We start from the raw sequence: 17,230 nt of genomic DNA, 5'->3' as shown, positions 1-17,230 counted from the left end.
CTATCTAATAGCAGCTGCTGTTTATGTGGCCAACCGTTGGGTCAAGGTGGTACTGGAGGGCTTAACAAAATATATTTCATCATAGTCAGAATCATAACTTATAAATGTTCTTTGACTGAAATTACCTGATGCTGATGGTTGATTGATGTCTGCTTCAGGATTATAATCGGCATCGTTGTCAGTGTCATCTACATAATCACTTGAATTGTCACTACTAATATCAACACCTGACAAAAGATTATCACTAATATAATCTTCTTCCAATTCTTTTGTAATAGTATTTTACTTAACTTAAAGGTGGCTTGCTCTCTTCATTGTAAATTTTACAATGCAAAACAATAAAACCAGCAATTACCAACATAAAAAAAGAATCTCAATAATCTCAACAAATTGACTTTGTCATCAAACAATGCTGGCTAAACATGAAAACCTTCAATCAATATTTCATGAAATTATGAAAAATATCTGTATATATATACCTAATGACAGACAAGTATATTCTGGAACTAGTTCATATGATACATCTGCGTAAAACACATTGTATTTGCATAAAAAAATTATATATTTGATGTCCTGAAAACCAGATGTCAGCATTTTCAGCATATACGGCAAAAATCTGGAAAACTGGACGTAGCACTGAAAGGGTTAAAAATCTTTACAATGAACACTGGTTTCAAAATTACACGGGTCATCGATGCAAACTTATACAAATTTGATTTGTAACTCAAGCTTTTCTTTTCTTAATTTACTTGAGTGAAATTTTATTAAAATTTATTTTTGCAATTAAATCAATAAAATTGATGTTAGTTATAAATATAATATTAGGAATAGGAAAAAGTAATACATAACATTAATTAGAAATCACATTTATGAATTAATTAAACAGAATATGTGAGTACATCCCTAGCAACATAGATTTTTGTTAGAAGGATAGGAAAACTGGTAGAAAGAAAACCTGTTCAGTTTTTTAACTATTAAAACTCTTAGAATATTATATTAACTAATAAAAATAAATAAGTAAATTCAAATGCATATATAAAAGAGGATTTACCAGAAAAAATACTTTCAGATCTATTCTAAGCTAGCGAAGAGGGAAAACATGCTATTTTTAAATTGATAAAAAAGAAAATAAATTGCTGATTGATTTCATGCCACAAATGGTAAACTGATAATAAAGGGTAATTCACTTTAAAAAAAAAACTAGCTAATCCACTACATGACCTCAAACCATTAGAGGTACACACCTTCCAAGAAGCAGAATATAACAAATAATAGATAAAAAAAATATATATGAATACACAGAACTCACATCACACAATTAATACGAAGTAGGAAGTATGGAGCAGTAGGAATTGGTCATTAAAATTAGCTGGACTACAACTTAAGAAAATAACATTTATTTAGATGACCACAATATTCAGTAAGGTTGATCCCCTTGGGAATAACCTCCCAAATAACAATGAACAACAAAAAAAAAAATCAAGAAAAATAGACAACAAAAGGATAAATCCTATAGAAATATAAGAATTCTCAATGTATGATCACTATGATATAATTATTGCATTCTCAGACAATCATTTAGATATTGGTCTAGATGAAATAAGAAGGGAATAGGAAACTATAATTACAAGAAGTGAAGAATCATACTGCAACATTTCTGTACAATTAATGGATATGAAGGTGTAGATACAATTTTGCTATCAAAAAGTATGAGAGGATATTTTTAAAGTAAAGACCGTTTCATTGTAAAAAAATTTACTCTGAAAACGTTATAAATATTTTTTATTTCTCTTACGCTACATACCTTGTACTACTTTATATAATCGCCATATGAATAAAGACATTTATAGTAGCAATACACCATCTTCAATATACCCTCATTGTATTCTTCTGCCACCAGTCCATTTAGCCACTGATTAACAGAATTTTTAAGTTCATCATCATCCACGAATTGCTTACCACTTAAAAATTCTTTTAATTTCCCAAACAAATAATAATCAGAGGGAGCTAGGTCCGAACTATAAGGTGGGTGATCGTAAATTTCTCATCCAAATGTTCTCAGAAAATCACTTGTCGGAGCTGCAATATGTGGATCTGCTGCATTATCATGCAGCAGGACAATGCAGTTGGTCAGCTGCCCATGTCGTTGATTTTGAATGGTGCACCTTAACTTGTAAGTGTAGAGTTTCACAGCTTCTGCATTTATAGTCATTCCATGTGGCATGAAATCAATCAGCAGTATGCCAAAGCGATCCCAAAAGACTGTGGCCATCAGTTTGTGTCCAAATGGCTATGGCTTGACCTTTGTTGGTCTGGTTGGTGATTGAGGATGACATCAATCACTTGATTCCTAGTTTCTCTTTGGTGTGTTAATATGAAATCCATGTTTCATTGCCAGTAAAAATTGAATTAAGGAACTCACCACCTTTTTCTGTGTAGGACATCAAAAATTCCAAAGCAGATCCCACTTGGATACTGTTGACGTACCGTTAAGATGTGCGGCACCCAATATGCCAAACCTTTCTGAAACCTAAATAGTCATGAACAATGCGACCGACAACAACTCTTGAAACATCAGGAAAAAGAAGGGCCAGGTCGGAAATCATTAAGCAACGATCTTATCTGATTTCATCATAGACACGTTTCAAGTTCTAAGTGATTATTGAGGGCCTCCCCAAACATTCATCATGCACCATAAATTCTGTTATTTCTAAACCTTTCACACCATTTTCAGACATTTCTTTCAATCATTACATTATCACCATATGCAGTAACAAACTGCCTATGAATTTTAGCCGATTTAATGTTTTGATGGTTTAAAAAACATATGACTATGTATTTCGCAGTCGGCGGCAACATCAATTTTCCTATTCGTTTTATAATGTAATAACTCACACGTAATCAAAGATACTACAACGTGACAACTTACAGACAATAATGTAGTATGTGCATTACTAACACAGCCATGAGTGACACAGGTTTGCCAACATGAAGGAGAGAAATTCCCCAGTGCTCTTTAATTTAGAGATATCCCTTGTATATTAGAAATAAGAAAATAGCAGTATTAAAAAGAGAATGTGAAAATAATAAAACTATAGGATTTGTTTGAGTTTTATGAACAGAAACTGATTATGGTAAGGAAGAAATAGAATTGTCTATGAAAAATTTGATTAGTCCTGCAAGGTATACAATCAACTTCAAAATTCATGTTGCTGTATTAAACAGTGACTTCTCAGATTAGTTCTGCTTTAAGGAAGACAGATGGGAATGATAGATATAGATAAATGATTGAAAAAAGTGAAAGATTCATTCAGGAGAAAACAACTCAAAATATTAAAAATTAGAACACAGTAGGTATAGTATAAGAAAGAATATAAACAATTACAGATAAAAAAAAAAATTAACCTATATTATTATATTATTAGGCCCACTCACAACTGTTGGAAAAATAAATAAAATATAAGTAAAGGTAATAGATAGTTTTGTTGGATAAGAGAAAACAATGATAAACTTCTAACCTCCAGACAAAAAATTTATTAACTGTAGATGAATTAAAAAAATAATTCAGCTATTTAACATAATTAGTAAATGCTTTCTGATGCTGTTTTTCAAGAAAGGTGATCTGAATGAAATTAAGTGTGACTTCTAACGAAGCAAAAATACGTACTCTGTGAATTAAAAACAGAATTTGTAGAATTATTCATTTTAACCAACCCTCTGAGCAAGTAATATCTGACCAGGTCTTTCAACATTGATGATATTCATGCATTAAATTGATAACAATGAATATCAAGAGTTGACTTTTATCTTCCTCTTCCCTTCCCTGATTTTTCCAAATGATTCAATAAAGTGGAACATAAATTTATGGCATTTTAACAAGGCATACATTTATCTTATTCTTATTTACATTATCTATAAGAAGACAAAACTTCAAATAATTGAAAAAAAGGACAGCCATTCCAATAAAGTGTGGTCTATGACAAGGTGAGTTTTTCTAACCTGAGTTGTTTAACTACCTTGGAACAAGTGTTTAAGAATATTAAATGGAAATCCAACAGACTCAAAAGTTAATGGTACCTTTTTTAGAGAATTGAGATTTGCTGAATATATTGTCTTTACAGCTCCTGGTGTAAAAGTCCAGATGCAAATATTTATTTTCTCTACAAAGTTGTTCTGAAGCAGGTATATACAAATAAATTTCAATAAGACTGTCTTATTGACCAAATAATCAAAAGTTGCATTACAGGACATGTAAAATGGTTCAGATGATGAGATTCTCATAGGGACCACTTGATAAGCTTACAAGGGAATAAATTCATAGAAATTAAAAGAATAGGGATAGATTAGAAAAATACTGATCTTAAAATTGAAACAATTTTCCCTATAAAAAAAGATGGTCTAAGAAAAAGGAAGTTCTAGAGATGAATGCCTTTTTTGACATATGTAGCTCAAACTCAGACATGATCATAAAAAAAAACTACAATTGCTTAAGCAAACTAGAAACCAATGGAAAAAAGTACACTTAGAATTATAAAAAATTACAAAATAAGAAATGAGTTAATTAGACAAAGAATCAGAAGAATTAAGGAAATAATAACACTCATGTAATCCCTGAAATGAAATTAGGCCAGACAATATGAGAAAAAAATGTGGGTTAAAATAACAAATTGGATGTCAATGAAGTACATGGAAGTACATTAAAGCTATTGCAGGGCCTTATTGTGGAGACAAACTCAAATTAAAAAACTCAGGATGGATTTGGGAAAGGCCTTTGCTGCAAGATGATCCTAGTTTCACAACTGTAAATTAAACTCTTTCGTAGAACATTTTATTTATTTACTTCAATAATTCATATGATGAATAAATAAAATACAAACAATTTTTTTTTTTTATGATCAATGCTGATTTTTTCTTGATCTAAAGAATAAGGAATACCTTTTGGTAAATTAAGACTGTAAACCATCATGTATGATATACAATCAGTGTCTAGCCACTAATATATTTAATGACTTATTTGATATAGTCTGTTCAAAAAGTATTTATCACAGGCTAAAAAAAGAAAAAAAAAAGCTTACCTAATGGTCTCTAATCCTAGTCTTCTTTGTGTGATTCCACACATCCCAGCGGTCCTTTTCATTGCTAGAACATTTTTTGTAATCCTCTTTTGGTTACCAGCTGTGATTTGTGACCTCCTAGCTGTCAAACCAGGATTCTTTCAGCAGTTTCTTCAGCTTGGGGAACAACCACAATCACAACCGCCATGTCAGGTGAATAAGGAGCTTAGTGACCCTGAGAAATGCCATGTATGACCAAAAAATCCTGGAGACATGGTAAATGGGTAGATGCATTATTCTAATGCAACTGCCACCTGCATAATTCTCATAGGTCAATTATCTTGCACAGAACTGCATTACAAAGATGATACAGAACCTCCAGGTGGTATTAATTAGCATTTTGGTGAATATCTCAGTTGTATAACTGTTCAGTAGCAAAAACAACAACCATTAACATTGCTTTCACTTTCTTCCTCACCTATCTTGCTTTTATCTCCCTTGGGGATTAAGGTGACTTCACTGTGATAACTAAGCTTTGTTTTCTGGGTTGTATATTTTCACTCACAATTTATAACCAATTATCATGGTCTTAAAGAAGTCAGGATTACTGTTGGAACATTTCATTATGTACCTGCATAATGTCAAAATACTTTCTGTTCAAGGGAATGCAGATTCAGTCCAAATTATGCAGTCACAGCCAAATTCTATGCTTACTGAAATGTTTACAGAACATTAATCTCTAATCATTCCAATGTCATTGGCAATTTCTCAAATGGTCAACTGATGATTTTCTATTATCCAACTGTGCTTAAAATTAATGAAATTTGGAACTTGGCTTGTTGAAAAATCACTGGTATGCTGGTCCCTTTCAACTGAAGTTAGGCAATTTTGAAAATGGTTATACCATTCTTTAATTTGTAAAAATGTTCTGCCAAGCTATTAGCAAAACATTTTGGCAAAAATTATTCAATGCATTCTATCATTATGTATAAGAAAGAAACAAGCCATGTTACATGAATTCGCACAATAACTGCTGGATACAAATGGTGTACTCTATGAGGTAACAAAAAAATACACATACATGTACTAAGTACCTACTAGTACCGTGATTCATCAAGTCTTATAATTTGCATTCAAATACTTTGAGAAAAAATGTAGTCGAATACTTTTTGAACAGATTTTATACCGTGTAACATTTAAATAATGAGACAAATTTAATGCTGACTACAACATACAGTTTAAATGACCATTTAGAATTGGTCATGTCACTAAATGAGTGATATAAGCAATCTATTAGAACTATTTTTAATGTAAAATCTGACTACACCACATATCAACATATTACATGGGAAACTTAGGCTGCACATGAAACACAAAATATTATTTTATATGTGGCAAAGTGGATTGGGACTGTACAGTTAATGAGGAAAAATGTATAGAGGTAATACTTATTTTATACATAGATATATCAGATAGTCCATACAATGTAAAAATGGTCCCTTGAAGAAGAATAAAGATCTGGACATCCAATTTCTGTGTATACTGAGAAACTCATTATGATTTAAGAAGAATGTTTGGGACTGATATGAACTGAAGATGATTTTGGTATTAGCACAGAAAAAATAGTCAGATTTTAGTGGAAAATTTGTTGTTTTGGTGAGAGGGTTATTTCTTAATGTACACAGCATTTCTTGTCAGATGACCTTAGACATGACAATTTGCAGTAATAAACAAGATACATTCTTTAATCACAGAAAAAAGTTCTTTATTTCAACTGATAGTTAAACATGTTTTTTCAGCAATTCTGCAATTAGACATTAAAATTCAGAATGCAAGTTACCAAGATCAATGAATAGTAATAAAACTTTTCTTAAGACAAAGCTTGGATGTTTCTACAATAACAAAGGAATTATCACCAAGAATTTGTTTTAAGGGAAAAACTGTCACTGGAAATTTATATATATATATATATATATATATATATATATATATATATATACACACATATATAAATTACTTCAAAATACTTAAAGTTTAATTCTTTAAAGTTTTTTTATTATCTTTAAAAATTCTGCAAAGTTTATTTTTTATACATTGTAACTGGATAGATAAATATGCTGATCAAACTTGAATCCTCCTCCATAATCATGTCAGATCATTAAAATTTCCAGTATATATATATATATATATATATATGTATATACATATATATATATATCAATTACTTAATTCTGTTTTGTACATTATCTTACATTTGCAAGTGTTTCAATTTAAAGTGGCTCTTTTCCATCATACAATTAACAGATTTAAAAATTTTTTTAAGTATAATGATAACTTCTGTTAGATTAATGAATTTGGAAATTCTGTAATAATACTGCAACTAAAATGCTTTTTCATACATTTAGATTTACTCACGTCTAGAGAATGAAGAGCTAGTTCTTTATGTGTAATAATTTACATATTTTTTAATGTAATAATATTCAAAATGTCTATAAACTTATGTGTACACATGCACCAATATATTTAAAATAATCATCCCTGTTGATGATGATTGCCAACAAATATTTGACTGCATAATTAACATTAAATAAAAATAAACAAGAAACCAAAGGCAAAAGTGTTGTTGTTACAATGAGTGCAGCATTAACCTTTGTTAGTCACATGTATACAAAAAGCAAGTTCTTCTAGCAATTGCTGAATGGCTTATATTCATGTGGAAGTGTAATTAATTTTTTCCCATTAACTTCTCCCTTTCTTTTCTTAAAAATGGAAAATTTAAATACTCAAGATATGTTAGAAAATAGCTGTTATAGATTTTCATCACGTGGTAAAAAGTGAATTACACAAGAGATGATATCTAGTACTTGTGTAAACATTGTTTTATGGAGTTTTAGTGGAATAAAAAAAGGAGATTTTAAAAGCAGGATATGATTAAAATTAGTAATTCTAAACATTCGTTTTTTTTTTTTTAGAGAAGTCACTAAATTCATTTAAAATTACTGTTCACCTAGATTTTTGAACTTATTCACAATGTATGTTTTGTTAGTTTATCATACAATTGTATATATTTTGATTATGCTAAAACAACTTTCTTTTCAGAAAATGTTGGAAACTTTATACAAAAGATTGTCTATATTGATGATTACAGGGTATCATCATTTTTTTTCATTAACAGTGTTGTGATTTCATATGGCTATAAGCAATAAACAATGAAATGTGAAAAAGAGCTGTTTATTAAAAGTGTAAGAGGAAGATTATACAGACTACACAAAAACATGTCAATAAACATTATACACAGTCATTAATCAATGATCAATGCTTCAATTTTTTTAATCCATGATGTGAATTCAACAAAACACTTAACTTCTTAGACCTTACCACATTATCAGAAACCTCCTCAATTGACATATCCACATCATCACATCCAGCTACATCATACAACACAAACCTTACAGCCTTTTGCACAGGTAGTAGTACTCTACATAAGTACTTATACAAACATATTTAATAGCTACATATGGCTTTGTGTTGCCAGCTAGTTGGCATCTCACAGTTACCAGTCAATAGTCGCAATTTTCAAGTCACCTACTCAAGGAAGAAGATATGAAACAAGTATACACAGACAGAGGAAGGAGATACAAACCCAAAAGTTACTTCCTTTGAACACGTTAGTTTACAATCTTGCCTAATAGACAGAATGCATCACAGACAGAAAAAAATACATTTTAATAACAAATGCTAATGTATACCAGTTAACAAAACATATCATGGTCAAAAAAAATAAATAAATAAAAAAAATAGTAATGAAACTAATCATCCACTGAATTAAATGGCATTTAAAATTGAAACTGTATATAATTACACGGAATGCTGGTTTAAATGGACTCTGTCAATGTGACATAAAGAACCATGACAATAGCAATTAGCTGTCATTTGATACAATAGCTAACTGTGAATAGATGGTGAGCAAGCAAACAGGTAATTTAAAACAAAAAACCTTCACAAAATGAATGTAAAAATTAGAATACTTGAGGCACAAAATTGAGTCTTTAGGCTAAAATACCCATTCTAAGAAGGAAAGTTTATCATAAAACAAAAAAAGAATAGAGAAGTGCGTCAATCCAATCAAACAAATGATAGAAAAAAACAAAACAATATGAAACCAGCACCTAACTCAATTATTTATTTTTTATTACTAACTCACTTTGTTGCAGAATCCAAATAGTGAAGCAAACGTTCATTCTCTTCCTTAAGTCTTTTATCTACATGGTGAAGATATTGTGGAACATCCTGTTCTTGCATCAGTCTTTGACCTTCAGCAGCATATAATCGTTCTGTGGCTGTCAGGAACCTGATATGAATAATAAATAAATACATGTAAATATATACAAGGTGTGTTTAGAAAGTAATGTCCCAGGTCTACAAGTATGAAAAAGAATCATTTATTAACATAATAATAAGAATAATAATACCTGTGCATTAAAATTCTTCAAAATATTGCCCGCCTGATGTAAAAAAATACAATGAGCATGGTCTTGATCTTTGATTTGCACATTCAAGCCTTCTTGGGGTGAGGGGACGCCGAGGTGTACCACTTGGCATCTTCGTTTCAGGGTCGTACTGGAATATCCACGTTTCATCACCCATGATAACACTGTCCAAAAAGTGAGGATCATTATCAAACATTTCCAAAACATCTTGAAAAATTTCCGCTCAGTAAGATTTTTGGTCGTTGGTCAAAATTCTTGGGGCAAGCTTCATGCACACTTTTTTCATGTTCAAATCCTTGGTCACATTCTCATGGATGATATTTTTGGAATATTTAAAATGTCGGCCATTAAATGAAGTCATTCGATGATCTGATTGCAAAAGTTCTTTCACACAAGTCACATTTTCATCATTTGAGGAGGTTGACCAGCGTACAGTGCAGGCTTCGTCATTGACCATTTCACGGTCTTCCAAAAACACCTTGTGCCATCTATAGACTTGCCTTTGTGATAAACCCTCATCCCTGAAGGCCTGTTGAATCATTGAAAACGTTTCCACTGCAACTTGCCAAGTTTCTCACAAAATCTGATCGTGTATCTTTGTTGTCTCGGAGACAACTGAGCAAGTACTCACTTGATAGTTGACTTACAACACCATCAATCCCGGCAGATGATAGAGCACTGCAACGTACAGTTGTTTCACAATAAAATTATGACATTACTTTCCAGACAGACCTTGTACATGTATACATATATATATATATATATATACATGTACAAGGTCTGTCTATATATACACATACAGTATGTATTGTACAGATGTATAATTTTTCAAAGGTCTAGATTTATTGTACTAAAAAGCTGTTTTTAATTTTTACTAATTCATATCATTTTTCTGTTAGGTTTTGTTTTTCATATACTTTATTACATCAATTTTCTCAAAATTAAATCACTATAAGTACTATTGTACTTCAAACATAAAAAAAAAAAAAATATGTTTTTTGGTCACCAAATTTTTCTGTTTTACATAGGATATCACAGGCTTGAGGTTCACTACATTTCCTAGTGAACTGCAAGCCGAACCATTCACTGAGATCCCACAAGGGCAATGTTTTCTTTTCAATACTAAACAAATTCCTTTTCTTTTGTTATTAAACAAATCAATAAGTATTGATAAAATAATGTTTCAGTACAATGAAGAATTGATTAGATCATATATCAGTAACAATATTAAATGATAAATACGATGCAACTTTCAAATTTATTAAAGAAGTCCAATAACAAAAATATTAAACTTCAAAATTAACTGTCAGTATTAGTGAAAGGGTTCACAATACTTTGCTTTTAAGCAAAACCAAAAGCTTTTAAAGTAAACAGCATTTTTTATATCAACGTGTATATAGAAATTCATATTTTTCATCATAGTATCACCTGAACCCAAAATTAAGTAATGACGAAAATTAGGAAATTATTTATCTAACCCTTCTCAATAGTTGTAAAAAGAAAGTATATTTTGTGCATAAAGTACAAATATATCAGGCAGTGCTTTCTTTCAGGTGAAGTTGATAGTGGAAAAGTAATTTTTTTACTTCTAACCAATTGCATATTTGTGTTTTTCTTTTGTGCTATTAGGAACACAAGTATATGACCTGAAAAACGAAGCAGAATGGAGACATTTTTTCTACACAACAAATTTATTATCAGGGTAACGCAAAAAATTAATTCAAGTCATTCAAATATTAAACTATTTTCAAGATAAAAACAAAGTGGATGTTTAAATAAGCAAACAAGAAAAGCAATTTTGATTTTTATGGAAATAATTTTCTTTTGGCGATTCAAATACCTATAAATGACACAACAGTACAAAATACAACATTTGTTACTTTATCAGGTAACACAATTAACTCAGCCAGGATGATGCTGGGTTGGTGTTGTTGATATTGGAGCTTTATAACACTTATCAACAAAAAAAAATTTTTCTTGTATCTGGAATCGTACATGGTGATTTTAACTAATTTTGGGATGCTGAATTCAAAACTGTTATTAGAATTTATATAACACGTCACATTTTATAGATACAAATAATTTAGACATATTATTTATTTACCAATAAATGCATAATCATTGTGAAATCAATATTTAAAAAAACTATTATTTATGCGGATTCATTTAAAATTTGGTTAAATCAACTAAATTTTTTCTTCTTCAAACATAGATAAATTGAAATACATTAATACAATTTTATAATAATAGTTTCTAAAGGTCTAAATCACTGGAAATGGCTTTAAAATAACAGTTTTCAAAAGTTTAAATTATTGGACTTGTTTTACCTTTTAATTTTTAAAATATGTTGACAAACTTTTTCACTTGTACAATGTGTGATCAGTTTCCCTAAACAAAAACCAACAATAGTCACCCAGAATTCTAGGATCCCATCTTCCTTGGTAACGATGCTCCACGGTCAGAATATCCTGATGGAAAAGCTCTCCCTTGCTCATCACCGACTCCAGCCTAAATTTGCAGGAAAAAAGTCTAGAAGGGAGTGTAGAAAATGAATTTTTCATGACTTCCTACATCCTAAACATTGGTAGTTTCCTAACAGTTTATTAACCAAAAAAATATATTTTCAGCTTTTCTGTTGCCTAAAAACCACCAACAATGTCTTTGAAGGCCTCTAAGTTTATCATCGAAAGCTATCCTCAAGCAGTTTCTTGATTTTCAGACAAATAAATATACCCTTACCTTATCCCATATCCTTGAGCTTACCATCATTCAGTTTAGGAAATTTTTGTATTTTTAAATGATTAAATCCTGGTCCATCTTTGTCTAGTGCCCTTAGAAAACTTTTCATGAGTCAGACTTTAAGTGAAGTAACATGATTTTACCACTCTCAGTTAATGATAAATGCTTTACATTTTTTCACCAGCCACAAAGTTCTGCCAAATGTCCAGTTCTTTACTTGGTACTGGCTTTTTGTATCACAACTATCCCAAAGACAAAGAAAAAAAACAATATTTTGTAAACTTGCCTTGTAAATCAAGAAGTAACACAATAACTTTCAGATCACTGCAAACTTGCCACATATGCTCTTTGTATTTTATTGCTTCTAATACTGATGCCACAGTTTCATACGTATCTTTCGTATCAAACAGATGAGCTAATGGAATGGATGGCTGTGTGTCACCATTATGCAATAAAACTGCTTTCATGCTAACTTTAGAAGTCAATAAAATGACACCATTATTCAGGAATATGCTGAATTTCAAGCTCTTTCATCAGGCCATTAAAATCAGTACAAACGCACAATGAATTTTTCAAAGTAAAATAAATTGAAAGAATTTTATTTTTATGTTTTAAACGTAGTAATTTTTGTTTTTTCCGCTAAAAGATTCCACTATTGCAGTCTAGACCACAGTTCAGCTTGCTGCTTGGATAACTTTAAATCGCGAACTAAATCATTAAATTCATGGTTTTTAATTAAATGAAGAGATTTCACATCAGACACAGGAAGATATTCTTCAACATCCTCAACATCTGCTTCATTTTAAGATTGTTCTTCTAGTAATAATGTCGGATTAGATGATGTTACGAGTACACGTAACAACCCTTTCCATGTGGTACCAGCTTTAGAGCTGAGGATGCAGTGTATATTTTATGAACTTTCTGTTTTTGAATAAAAATCCAAATATATTTGTCATACAAAAGTAGCAGTCTGTGAAGTGGTCCTTAGGTTCACACCTAACCATTGTTATAGCAAATGGCATGGCTCATCATTTCCTTTTCAACCATTTGCTGAGTACGATAGTAAATTAGGGTTACTGAGTACGATATGCAAATAAAATGAGGCGCCCAGATTTCATTTTGATCCCCAGGTGCACAATCAAAATAAAATTTATAAGCTGTTTTTAACAATACAGAAATAGTCTTTCTTTGATATTTAGGTGTAAATTAACCACAAACATAACAAAAACTGTCTGGATGATTTGACCACTAACCTTTGCAGAAGCCATGTTGTAACAAATAAAAACAAGAAAAATCACTTTTGTATTATAAAGAATTGATGAAAATATAAAAAAAACACTATAACTCTGTGAAACACAACACACAGTATAAACAAATGCAGCTGGACTGAATAAAATTGATGATGTCTGTATGATATCATTCAGACAGGTTTGTACAGATCTACTTCTCATGATACAGTGAATATATTTATTTATTTTTTCTTTATTAAGTATGTATGCATATTGTTTAAAAGTAAAAATACAGAAACTATTCTTAAGTATAACCAGTAGGTGATCAAAATGAGTTTATTATAACAAACATTAACAAATTTCCAATTTATGTAAAAACATTTACATGGTAACAATTTTAATAGCATACTTGAAATCAGCACCCAGATTACAGTGAAAAAAGTTGTGTAAAATGTTAGATACAAATTTTGTGTTGACTAGTGTAATTTGAGTCTTACAAGTATAACCCTGTAAAGCTACATTTTTATGCTTTGCTTGTGATACAGAGAAGGGAAGAATGATGTAGAACCATTAAGGTAAAGAATAGGGTGGGCTGCTTTGTATTCAAATAGAGTAATGTTACAGAGTTTGATGCTATGTGGGTGAGTGTCAAAAACTCAAGTCATTTTTCCTGAGTTATTGTGACTTTTTCTATTTATGACAACTGATGAACATAATATTAAAAAAAATCTTTTATTATGATTATGCATTTTTTCACAAAACTTCATACAATGACTTCTACAGTAAGAATATACATATTCAGGTTGCAACGAATGTGTTAAAATCCAAAATTTATATGCAAAATATGTGATATTGTACAATGGGCAACATGAAATGAGGTGTGGCTATTAAATATCAAGACTAATACTGCATGCGCCAAATTTATAAGACCAACACCTCTGTAGCGTGAAGCTTTCTCTTTTAATTGTTGCCACTTAAGTTTAGGTAGACATATTAGTCTAGCCATGGCCTTTGTTTGGATAATATCTGTTTTTTTATTTTCGTGAAAAAATAAGTGTTTTATTAGAGCAAAGAATTGTTGTGAAATTTCATATGAAACTTAGAAAAACCACTACTGAAACTTCATCTTTTAGTAAAAAAAAAAGTATATGGCAATGAATGTTTATAATGTTCGCGGGTTTTTGAATGGTTTAAGTGTTTCGAAGAAGGCTGAGAAGTCGTTGAAGATGATGTTTGCCTAGGTCACCCTTCCACGTCAAAAACAGATAAAAATTGGTAATCTGGTCCAATCTGACCGTCAGTTAACTATTCGTGCAATTGCTATAACTGTAGAAATTAACAAAGAATGCATAAGGCAAATTTTACATAACAATTTTAACATGCAAAAAGGGTACGTGAAAATGGTGCCTAAAATTCCCACAATCAAACAAAAAGAAGCTTGTGAAAATGTTTGTTCCGACACTTTGAATGCCACTGAAAATAACCCAAACTTCTTGGAGAGTGATAACGTGATGAATCCTGGGTTTTCACTTATGATACAGAAACTAAGTGTCAATCCATGCATTGGAAACCCCCAACTTCAGTGAGAGTTAAAAAAGCTTGAATGAGCAAATCAAAATTCAAAGCGATGATTGTTTTTTTTTTTTTATATTCATGGGATTGTGTACTTTCACTGTGTTCCTGAAGGTCAAACTATTAATCAACATTACTACCTTGAGGTCCTTTATCAACTCCATGAAAAAATTAAAAAATGACCCAAATTATGGAAGAACAAGTCATGTTTTCTTCATTAGGACAACGCACTAGCTCACACTGCATTGTCTGTCAAGACGTTTCTAGCCAAGTATAACATACCAGCGTTAGACCAACTGTTTATTCACCTGACCTGGCACCATATGACTTTTATCTGTTCCCCAAGGTCAAATCTGCACTAAAAGGAACAAGATTTCCAACCGTTGAAGCTGTGAAAGAAAAACCACACACGTCATGAAAGAACTCACAGAAGAAGACCTCCAGCATTGTTTCAAACAACGGAAAATTCGCATGGAGTGTTGTAGGGATACAGGAGAGGTGTATACTGAAGGGGATAATAACTAATTATGTACAAATTTAAAATAAAATATTTTACAACATTAGTCTCGTTATTTAACAGCCACAACTCGTATACTTATAACAATGATGACACTTACTTATTTTCAAAGGCCTCATGATATATTTGTAAGTCAGATAACATCCGAAGTAGTGATTTAAGAAGTGTCCTATCTACCGTATCACCTTGCCTCTCTTTTTCTATCAGCATCAGAAGACCATCAACTGTCCTGGTTTGAACTAATGAGTTCATTACAATATGTGACCGAAACATGTCTAAACCCATATCCCTGAAAAAAAATTTTAGAATAAGAAAAAAATTACTAAACAACGCATATACATATCTGTATTTATATGGGAAGAGTAAATAAGTTTTGTTGGGAATTTACATTGGCATGCTAAGTATTTATCAAGGAAAGTTTTTTTACGGTGGCCTGAGAAATAAAGAAAAAAGTAGTAAATTTTTTTTTTTTTTTTTTTTATGGAACCTGCTTGTGGCCAGATGATAGTTATAAAAAATTTCACTTAACTTCTCATTTGAGTACAAATAATTAATATACCACAGTACAATCTTAGTTTAAAACCATACACCACTTCCAATGATCTGACTTTAAGCGAAGTCAAAGACATTTTGTTTACGATCAGAAAGTATCGAATCCTTAGTATTTTGAAGTCATATGACTGTAGACGTATCATCATTATTACTAGAGTAACTATATAATCTCTAGTAATGTTAGTTATATGTTATGATATAACCATAACAATTTCAAATTGTTATTCAATAATCACAAAACAGTGTTCAAATCAACTTTGCTTGAATCTTATTATTATGCGTGGTTTTCTGCACGATTCTGTTAATTGCAAACCTAAACTTAATTTCTTGTGATCATAAAACAGGAAGGGTTATTGTGGTTCACTTTAATTTCACAATTCTCTTATCAATAAACATCATAATTCATTCACATTAAATTATTAAGTTACATCTCTTTTTTCAAAAGTGCTTATTATGTATGTACCTTCCATAATGTTTTTGTTAAAGAACTGGATCTGTTAAATTTAAATTACTCATAAAGTTTCAGAAATTTAGAAATTTCACCCATGGAGCATTATCAGATTTAAAAAAGCTACCAACATTTTTTCCAAATTTTTATAATATATGGCAGAGGGACACTTGTTAATAGGTTCCCCTCTATAATTTAATTTTCTGAATTCATCATAAATTAACTGTGAATTTAAAATAATCCAGACTACCTGGTAAAGAACTTTCTATTCTCAAATTGGACATAGACTTTTTGTTTATTTTCATAAATATACATGAAAATACACATTTTCATGTATCACAACTTTTACAAATTTTTTTATTAAAATATCTACTGATTATTGCCTAAAAACCCAAAATATGTATCTAATTATAAATTTTTATTTGTAGGCCTCTAGCAATTTTAATATTTTAAATTGCTTACATTTTCTGAATTAAAAGAAATAAAATTTACTAGCCATTTCTACTTCTTAGAATGAAACTGAGGTTACATACTGAGGCTTCACTTACTACTGCTACATATCAGAACCAGAAATTATATTACTTTTATTTCCATTGTTCTCATTTACAGATCCACGAGCAACTGCTATC

General features: G+C 30.6%; 1 protein-coding gene across 1 annotated transcript in view; it reads right to left on the bottom strand.

Moving 5' to 3' along the window:
- The window catches only part of Cul4 (cullin 4), a 78,060-nt gene that overhangs the window by 35,689 nt on the left and 25,141 nt on the right, over positions 1-17,230 (bottom strand). Inside the window, exons 4-5 of the mRNA XM_075377651.1 lie at positions 15,702-15,890; positions 9,259-9,405 (exon numbers count right to left, since the gene is read on the bottom strand). Of these exons, the coding sequence (XP_075233766.1) occupies positions 9,259-9,405; positions 15,702-15,890 (336 nt within the window). The remainder of the gene's footprint in view (positions 1-9,258; positions 9,406-15,701; positions 15,891-17,230) is intronic.

Source organism: Lycorma delicatula, chromosome 1, assembly GCF_047948215.1.
Source record: "Lycorma delicatula isolate Av1 chromosome 1, ASM4794821v1, whole genome shotgun sequence".
NCBI classification, from domain to species: Eukaryota; Metazoa; Arthropoda; class Insecta; order Hemiptera; family Fulgoridae; genus Lycorma; species Lycorma delicatula.
The sequence above is the reverse complement of the archived record's forward strand: the minus strand, read 5'-3'. Positions and strand labels throughout refer to the sequence as shown.